General features: G+C 37.7%; 1 protein-coding gene across 1 annotated transcript; it reads right to left on the minus strand.

Annotated features, from left to right (window-relative positions):
• Nucleotides 1-783: 783 nt before the first annotated feature.
• Nucleotides 784-7,175, minus strand: G6PC2 (glucose-6-phosphatase catalytic subunit 2). Its single transcript, XM_061135222.1, has 5 exons — nucleotides 6,958-7,175; nucleotides 6,273-6,382; nucleotides 4,214-4,325; nucleotides 2,097-2,212; nucleotides 784-1,295 (listed from the first exon to the last, which is right to left on the minus strand). The coding sequence occupies exons 1-5, from the start codon at nucleotides 7,173-7,175 to the stop codon at nucleotides 784-786; spliced, it is 1,068 nt and encodes a 355-aa protein (XP_060991205.1).
• Nucleotides 7,176-9,960: the final 2,785 nt, after the last annotated feature.

Consider the following 9,960-nt stretch of genomic DNA (forward strand, 5'->3'; position numbering starts at 1 on the left):
AACATGTCAGAAGATTGGGTTCTAATGTTCTGATGGTGGTGTGATAACAGTGAGTTTTTTCACCTGAATAAACCTCCATTTCCTTATCTAAACACTGAGGGGATCAGATCTGACTGCCATTAAAAGGCCCACAGGAGCCAGAAGCACCCTGACTTTCAGATGATAAAATTTTCTGATACTGGTGGTTCTGTGAGGTACCGAAAACAGCGGCAGCATGCGGAGTGCATGTCTCCTACTGGTGACAGCCGGCTACAGTGGATTGTCTCCAGGTGGGAATGCAGGCCCTGTGTTACCATCCAGTCAGATTATTCGGGAAAATACAGAAGTTCAAACTTTTAGGTCAAATATCCTGGTTTTGAAATATTGGCAACTAATCTAAAATTAGGGCTTCTCTGGGGGCCCAGGGGTAAAGAATCTGCCTGCAATGCAGGAGTTCCAGGGTTCAAACCCTAGGTGGGGAAGATCCTCTGGAGAAGGGAATGACTACCCACTCCAGTACTCTTGCCTGAAGAATTCCACTGGACAGAGGAGCCTAGCAGGCTACCATCCCTGGGGGTCACAAAAAGTCAAACAGGAATGGTTGACTAACATACACTCTAAAGAAGCGGGGAACACAGGCAACTCTGAAGGGCAAACTAAACATATATGTGAATGGACTGGGTCTTATGGCTGCCATTTGTGACCTCCAACTGAAAACCTCCAGTTTCTCTCTGCCCTGTTGGTCCTATGTGAGGATGGGTTAGCATCATCCTGGGGCCACAGGCACTAACCCTCCACACAATTCTAATTAAGCTTTTTTGCACTTGGTTTCATTAACATATGAATACAGTATGGAATCAGGGCAACCACAGTCAGTGGGATGGACGCACTTTTACAGAAAGACAGCACGTAAAACAAATACTCGGTGTCAGTGGGGATCTTGATGAAATGGTAGAGCTGCAGGGTGGTCAACGAGGCCAGGGCACAGAGCAGCCGGAAGCTCAGCCTGTAGCCGTTTTCTCCTTGACAGCTCCTGAGGAACATCTCTGAGTGAATCGCAAAGCCCAAGCCAAAGAGGACCCCAAGGTTTCTCACAAGTCCGGCAAAAGGCGTGGTGTCAATGTGGATCCAGTCGGGGTTGGCACACCATTTCTTGGCTATGGGCACGGACCACAGCAGGTCAATGTCAAGAAGTCTGAGAAGCAGGTAAAAGCCAAGTGCAAACAGGAAGAGGAACAGATTGGTCTTCAGGTATGCGCTCAGGCTGGCTGTTTGGATACCTGGAGTGTATTCAAAGACCTCCGCTACCAGGACGCCTGGGGATTGGAAAGCAACACTGAACAGAACTGTGTGCCTTTGAGATTCTCAGGAATCATTCCTTTCTGAATTAAAGAATTTAGCCATAGTTTTCAATGATAAAGGGCTGTAGAAACCTAGGTTCTATCCATTTTCCAAAGCCTGTTTTGTAAAGGCAGTAACTGAAACCTCACTTTTCCCATGGTCTTTTACCCATCCACATTAGCACAGGGGGGATCTTTCAGGAGTCCAGGGCACTGAGTGACAACCCACTTTATAGGCAGAGCACTGATCTAGGTGCTTGCAATTAATATTTCAATTGCCACAGCCAGTTAATGTAGACAGCCTTTGAAAGATATGTGGAGTTGAAAAGCGGAAACTCGATCATTGTGAACGCTGGTAGAAATACAAAGCAGCTGCTGAATGAAGTCCACAGTTAGGTAATAATCACTGCAGGTGTTTCAAGAGAGTGACATGGTATGCAGGTTGGAAGGCCATTATTAAGTCTCCCAAACCAAGACACAAGCACACTGTCCTTCGTGGTGGTTCAGGAGTTGGACTCAGCACTAGTCACACTTTAGAGAAGCCCAACCGTGTCACTAAGAGGTTATGCGCTTACACTTTTGAGTGAGAATGTGCCATTGTCTGTATGGAGGATTTGAGAGATATGAAGAACCACTTAAGCTCCTAGGGCAGCATTAAGTATCAGTGGTTTGATAGAATTACCCAAGTTTGGGGAACCAATTAGCAGGGAGAATCTGACAACATAAAGGACACTAACACTTTCAATGATAGAACAAAAGGTAAGTGATCATATTTACCACCAATTACTCCAAGAATAACTTGATGAGGAAAATGTGTTGCTATGAATACTCTGGAGATGCAGACACTGATTTGAATCAACCAAAAAAGACTCCAAAGAAATGACCAAGTCAGTCTACGATGGAAAAATAGAGACAAGCATAAAAAGCAAAGAAATTGTATCACTCATAAAAATGGGCGGGGGGTTGAAACCAGGTGATCTTTGATAGAGGTATCTTCTAGCTGTGATGTAATATCATAATTCTAGAGGGTCTTTCAATTTTTTTTGCACTCCATAGGATTTCAAATGTTTTAACAGATGTTTCTATATTTATTGATGCATTAAACTGAACCAGTGCTAAGCTATATAGTGAAATTTTAATAAATGCTTTAAAAAGAAACCAACTTGGCATCCTGATAATTATTCTAATGAAGGGAAATTCAAGTTTGGGGGAATTATTAATATCTACAGTGATCTAGAATAAATTATATATATTTTTACTCCCTGTCATATGTGCTTCCTCTTTCCTCTCTCAACGTCTCTTTGCTTGAAGAAAACTCACAGAAGAGGCAGCTGCCAATCTGATGAAAAGCACACAGGCATTCCATCAAGGGCAAGTTTTCATTGGGTTTAATTTCAAGACTCTCAAGCTCTCAAGAGTCCTGGTTCCTTGGTTTTTGACACGTAGAAAATAAGAAACAGAAAGTGACCTATGGGTTATATATGTTGAATTAGAAGCTGTAGTATGCAGAAAACTTATAAAAATATTTAAGTCCAAGCAATGTTCATCATTTTAATAAAAAATATTAGCAATAATGAGTTCTAGGAATCCTTGACGGTTCTGAATGATTTGTCCCTGATAATTGGACTAAATTTTGGATATTGAAAAGTTAAGGAATAGAGAGAAACAAGACATTCAAAGAGAAAGTAAGCAGGGGTTATCCATATAGAAGAAGAATCAACAAGGATGTGGTAATATTTAGATAAGGTGTGGGCACTCAGTACATTTTGATGGATCAACGAAATGATGCAGTTATAAGAATCAAAGAAGAGTTGAGAATTTTTTTTTTTAGAAGAAACAATTTTCCAGATTTGAGAACTGGAGGAGAAAATTAACTACAGAGAAAAGGCAAGGCTTATCTAGATTCCTACTTTGAAAAATTGCCTATGGATAGAAAATGCTAATTTTAAAAAATTACAACATGTTTTTAACCATTGTTGTTTTGGATTGGATAATGAATACCTTAAGGCATAGAGGTCACAGTCTCATTAGGATAAACTTTAAAGATGCCCAAATTCCTTTGGTTATTTGTTTTGTATATTGCCCAGTATTATTCTAAAAAGTGGAGTATGAGAAGAACCTTGGAAATTCTTTATTATAAAGAACTTCCGTGTAATGGTGTATCTTATAGTATCTTTTATGCAATTAACTGGAGAATCTTATTTCAGACTGCCTAATAATTTATGATTAAAGTGATGCTCAAAATTGTTTTAATGATAGTTAAAGTGTATCAGGAAAGAAAAAAAGGAAAAAGTATAAAAATTTTGAATAATTTAAAGGTCTAGGCCTTTTAGAATGTTATGAATCTACTAACATTAAATCTACTAACATTGGAATTTAAGTTTGCTTCTGGATGTTTTAGATTAAAAGATTGCATAATATTTAAAGCTAGAATATATGTTATTTATGTCAAAATCATTAGTTAGTCAAAGAAGAAAGCATAATTATACTAAAGTAACCAATGCATTCTAGGGAAATGAGGTTTCTCAAAAATTTCTGTTTAATCTTAAAGTAAGGGAATACGCATGCAAAAATACTTCCTTACATAATTTTAGATGACTTATTTATGAACTACCAAAGTGAGTATAGTATTATGGGAACCCCAAAGGCACATTTAAAAAATCATTAATCAATTAAACATTTCCAACCCTGTAATGTGGTAATCACTGTGAGTTAATAACGATATTATCTTAAAGCAAAATATTAATCTTCTATTCATTTTGCTATACTGGCTATGATAGAATTGAATAAGCACATTTCAATAATTAAAAATACACTAAACTGAAACTTTAAAAAGACTTTCTGTGTTTAAAACTGTCACGTTCCAGTGCTACAGAGATTGGAGCAAAGCTGACCTGTGCAGAGTGATAAAAGACTTGTCCATCTGACTGATGGTGTGGCTCAGGGCTGCTGTCACCATGACATACCAGACACACGATGAACCCATTGCATGGCCAGATGGACTTCCTGCAACAAGACAGTGGCAATCCATTTGGAAGGTGGTTAATAGAGTACAACTATCGGAAATGGACAATAGAATAGCCATATTAGCCATGAATATTACAAATAACTCAGGAAAAAACCATAAGACATAGGCTATTTGTAGTGCTTAGTAATGGGTAGAAATAAAGAAAATTGAGTCAAAATTGAGTCAAATACTATTTCAAAAAATTTCCCCAGGTTATTCAAGTTCATTGAAGTCCAGAAATCAAAATGCTCAAGTCTAATTAAGAACTCAGGCTGTTGCATCAAAAAGCTGCCACATCCTTAGTCATTCTTCATATCTAATTGTTTTTAACTGATGATAAAATTGAAGTGCTTGGATTGAATCTTGAATCAGCTTATTTTCCTTGGGCTGAAAAGTCAGACGTCTTAAAGCTATCTCTGCTATGTCTCATTTACCAACTAACTGCTATGTACTAGCTACCCCCATGCCCATCTTGTGACTGGTTGCTGCACTAGGAGCCTTTGTCATTAAATGGAAAAGGGAAGCTACAAAGTGGCATCAATCCTGGCAGAATAAATCTGCAGACAGGAAGCCTTTCTACTCCCAGAATGTCTTTCCCATGTTGCTAGATCTTTTTTTTTCAAAAATCACTTTGTTTTGATGTACTCCTTGAGTTTTTACCAAGTGGAGATTCATTGAGCTTAAACATCAGTCTCTTTTTGAAAAACACCAAGTTAAATAAAGACAAATCTATTACTTATGGATCTGTTTCTTTCAAATCAATTTTTTAAACAGAAATTTTCACGGCTTTTTATATGTTTCATGAGTTGAAAAACTTCAAGGAGTGAATATAAAATGTAGTATTTCTTTTTTTCTTTTCCAGAAAATGTCTCATAAGACAGAGCGTGTGCTGGGAAGTTCTGGGATAAACCAAAGTAGCATTTCAATTGTCCCAAATGCTATCCATCCATCCATCCATCCATCCATCCATCCATCCATCCTGCATTGTTTTAACAAAGATAAAATACATACCACCCCTGACATGATGGAATGCACAGTCTGTTGGAGGAGTTAGATAATAAATAACTAATAACAGTATAGTGTGATAAGTACTATAACAGATGGATGCCTACTTTTTTGGTAGCAAAAAAAAAAAAGATATTCCAAGAACTTATTAGGAACTTAACGCATTCACTGTATTCAAGGTTAGTCTCAGGATATCAAATGCCAAGAATTTTAAGCTATGTAACAAATTGTCTGGAGGTACAATATAACACAATCTTACAAATTAAAACAATATGCAATTTACCTTATGTATATATATATTTAAAACTTTTTATAATCTTAAACTCAACTCTCATAGTAAAGATTTTATACTCATACAAAATCTTACTTATGAGAGAGTGGACCAAGAAGTCTACTTATATACTGTATACACAAGAGAAAAAACAAAGTGGAAAGAAATAACTCTAAGATTAGAGAGAATTTCGGCAGGCAATAGTAATACCAGGAAGTCCTTACCTTTCTTACAGAAACCCTGTCTATTGTCTCATTTACGTGATTCTCAGAAGATCTATAATAACTTTGAAAGATGCACAGCATCAGATAAATCAGCATTTCCGGTATTTTAATATATTTTTCCTAAAATTTGTTCTAGTTAATTGTCTTTTGTTTGTTTCTATATCAAACCATGACCTTCTTCCAAAAAAAAAAAAATGCCAAGAATAAAATCATTTGGAGAATATTCTAACTTATCCTTTTACAAATTTTTAAAAAATGAAATTTTCTTACTCACAAAAGTTTTACCCTTTTCACTAGCAATTTTTGTTCATGAACTTTTAGCATCCTCACCCATGCAGTTTTCTTTAAAACCCTCTATGATACTGTGCAGTTATTAGGTGATAATTATGTACAATGGCTATCTGTTGGAATATCTTTAGTAACCTGAGGCTGCTTTAATAGCTTACCTGGACCAGTTTCGCATGTAGTGGGGAACTGTTCAAGGCATGGACTTGAGTGATTTGGGTAAATCTGAGTTTCTTGGACCCACCAGTAAGGCCGATGACCAAATAATATCCTGTATTTAAAGAAATACAAATATGCATATATGTTTAAACACACAGTTATTACTTAATTGGAGACTAACTATTCTCTGCTATAAAAATGACTCAAGCAGACTGTTGATGAGGAAAGCTCATTATTGAGAGACTTTGAAAGAACTTGAGTTCTGGTCTGTCTCTCATTATAGAGGATGAGTCATATGGAGTTTGGGCATCCTGGTTTCCAATAAAAACAGGGACTTTTTTCCTTGCAAGGGAAGTCTTTCAGTGTTTTGGATATTTAGACTGAAAATACCAAAGTGGTCCTTGGAATTATTAATCTGTTCATTATGGTGCAATTCGTTTAACTCTCTTCTTGGTTAATCACACCATATATGTTATAGGCTTTTGGAATTTACTTCTAAGTCAGATAAAGTATAGACTTCTATGCTCTTTTGTAAGTTCTGTTTACAAATAGGTGTTTCTAGTTAACCAGTATGTTGGAAAGATTTTCCAAGTAAAACTATACACATCTGAAATGTGAGCATTAAGCCAAAGCTACAAATTTTAGAAGAAGCTTTATGAAGAATGAAACAAAACAGAACAGGCTTACCATTTAAAAATAAGATTGAACCAATCCCCAATGACTGCTACCCATATCATCTTAGTTCCAACTGTCTGATTAAGTTGAAACCAAAGTGGAAAATAAATAGAAAAGATATTCCGGGGATCTCCAACATTGGACATAAAATTTAGAAAATTGTAGTAAGCTCGGTAGTCCTTCTGCAAATGCTGAATAATGAGCACTCCATTCCTATGAAGGAAATCCATCTTGAAAGAGAGGCAGTTCTAAACATAGAGTGAGTGGAGCTGAAGCGCTCTGAGTTCTACCATTTTTATACGATATGCTCTTGGCGTTTTTTTACTGTGACATGTGATACTGACCATCTGTGGAGAGGGCATGTCTATCCTCCTCTGCTGAAAAGTTCATCTGCTTTATGATTTTAATTGATGCCAAAGAGGTGAAGTACATGCTGATCTGTGTGGCAAGTCGAGGGGAAATTTGGGTAGAGACACAATGCATTTCTTACACAGTCTGTCTTTTGTGTGAACAGTTGGATCATGTTTGCTTGAAATTTTTGCACAGTTCATTTCCTTCCAGGGAAGAGACATTAGCAATTTCTGTGCTTCACTAGAAGACTATGTAAATAATTACTGCATGTCAAATAGCCCTTAAAGCAATGCATTTTAATTTAAAATAGACTGTGGCTCTTTGACTATTATATTGGGTCTTTCAGGAAAACAGATGAGTAAGTATCTAGGCATGAAAAATTTATATGGTATGACAGTATTTTCTGATTGCAGATGTTTAAATAAAAATATGTTGATATTTCCTTATTAGCAAAGAGAATAATATGAGAGATGTGGAACAGAGAAGAAAATACATGGAGTATATTAAATCTGGAAGGAAATGTGTTACTTTTCAACTGTGAGTCCACAAAGCAGATATGGAGACTACTGAGCAGTAGGTCTACTAGATGGTAGAACTGTTAGGAATGAGGCATATTTTTATTGGCTAATGAAAACAATTGAGAGCATGGGAGAGTGGCTCATGTGAAAGAGCCCAAGAAAATAAAGTCTGTCACTGTTTCCATTGTTTCCCCATCTATTTGCCATGAAGTGACGGGACTGGATGCCATAATTTTAGTTTTTTGAATGTTGAGTTTTAAGCCACTTTTTTCACTCCCCTCTTTTGCCTTCATGAAGAGGCTCTTTAGTTCCTCTTCACTTTCTGCTATAAGGGAGGTGTCATCTGCTTATCTGAAAAGTGAAAGTGAAAGTTGCTCAGTCGTGTCCGACTCTTTACGACCCCGTGGACTATATAGTCCATGGAATTCTCCAGGCCAGAATACTGGAGTAGGTAGCCTTTCCTTTCTTCAGGGGACCTTCCCAACCCAGGGATTGAACCCAGGTCTCCTGCACTACAGGTGGAATCTTTACCAACTGAGATATCAGGGAAGCCCTGCATATCTGAGGTAATTGATATCTCTCCTGGCAATCTTGATTTCAGCTTGTGCTTCATCCAGCCCAGCATTTCGCATGATGTACTCTGCATATAAGTTAAATAAGCACTCAATATGCCAAGAAATTTAGAAAACTCAGCCGTGGCCACAGGACTGGCTCCATCATTTAATGGCACCTTATTATGGGGATCCAGTGTCTACAGGTACCTCCCCAGACTCTTTGCTTCTCTTGGAGGAAATGTTTTGACTGACCAGTCTTTTGGGGTGCTTTTTAAAAAATGCCATGCCTTTCCCAGATAAATGGAATTTCTGGTTATGGAAGTTAGGCATTAGCATTTTAAAAATACTTTCCAAATGATTGCAATGTGCAGTTAGGGTTGAAAATCATTGATATAAAGCAATTCACCCTGGAGAAGGAAATGGCAACCCACTCCAGTATTCTTGCCTGGAAAAATCCATGGACAGAGGAGTCTGGCGGGCTGAAGTCCATGGGATTACGTGACTGAGCATGTGTGCACGAGGGTGGAGGGAGATGGGTTGGTAGCAATAAACTGGTAGAACTAAAAAAATAAATAAATAAATAAAGCAATTCATAGCATAGCTTGTTCTCCTTTTGGCCTTAAACCCCTCCCTCTGCCAAAAGTCTGCTTGAAAAAAGCTTCACTGACATTTAATATGTCAACTATTGGGCTTAATTGGATTTTCCATTACATTCGATTTTTGCACTAAGTGATGTATCTTGTTGTCAAGTCTTTGGAGACTCTATCCCTAGAATGAAAGAAAACCCTAATCTCCAGAAGAGGTGAAGCAATGGAGGTAATTGAAGTGCACTTCTCATAAAATAGGGTGTAGTGGTGGCAACTTTGCTCACTGAGTTTTCTGCACTTCTCTCCCAAAAAGAACTTAAAATACAGCCTGGCTTCTATGGATAAGAACTTGGGTCTGACAGTCACTAAGTAGGCAAATGGCATCAGATCATTTTTCAGAAAGTATCTTTAAATGTCTTCCAGGAAATGAATTTTAATCTCTGTCCATGGTGAGAACCTCACAGTCTCTTTTATTATTCTTACTGTGGTGGGAGAAGAGCCAGGAAGTAGTCAGCCAGCACTGGCTCTCCCCAGGTTTTGCTCTCCCCTTGGGCAGACTACAGACTATGAATTATATTCACTCTCATTCTCCCACCATTGTGCTAATCTGATCTGAGGGATGTTTGGGATAAAATTAATTGTGCTGAAAGCTCAGTTGTGCTTTAGCATGTCTTGCATTTATGGTCTGCCAGTTATTTACCTTTAAAAATACTCCATCTTGGGACTTTGCTGGTGGTCCAGTGGCTAAGACTCCGCGCTCCTGATGCAGGGGGCCTGGGTTCAATCTCTGGTCAGTGAACTAGATCCCACATGCTGCAACTAACACCTGGCATACCCAAATTAATAAAATATAAATTTAAAAAAACACTCCATCTTATTATCCAATTTTAACTTCACAGAGATCTTTATTTTAGGGATGAGGAAATGAACAAGTAACTGCCCAGGTCATTTTTTTAGTATGGGAGGCCTGCTTGGAAATGAAATTTTGTTTCCAGAGCAATGATT

The sequence above is a fragment of the Dama dama genome, chromosome 33 (genome assembly GCF_033118175.1).
Source record: "Dama dama isolate Ldn47 chromosome 33, ASM3311817v1, whole genome shotgun sequence".
In the NCBI taxonomy this organism is placed as follows: Eukaryota; Metazoa; Chordata; class Mammalia; order Artiodactyla; family Cervidae; genus Dama; species Dama dama.

Excerpts from the sequence above, each read along its gene's own strand:
- G6PC2 (XM_061135222.1), bottom strand. The coding sequence starts at position 7,175 with ATGGATTTCCTTCATAGGAATGGAGTGCTCATTATTCAGCATTTGCAG. Across the intron at positions 6,383-6,957 it reads TTCAATCTTATTTTTAAATG|GATATTATTTGGTCATCGGC; the intron begins GTAAGCCTGTTC and ends CTTTAAATACAG. Across the intron at positions 1,296-2,096 it reads TATTCTTGGAGTAATTGGTG|GCGTCCTGGTAGCGGAGGTC; the intron begins GTAAATATGATC and ends TCCAATCCCCAG.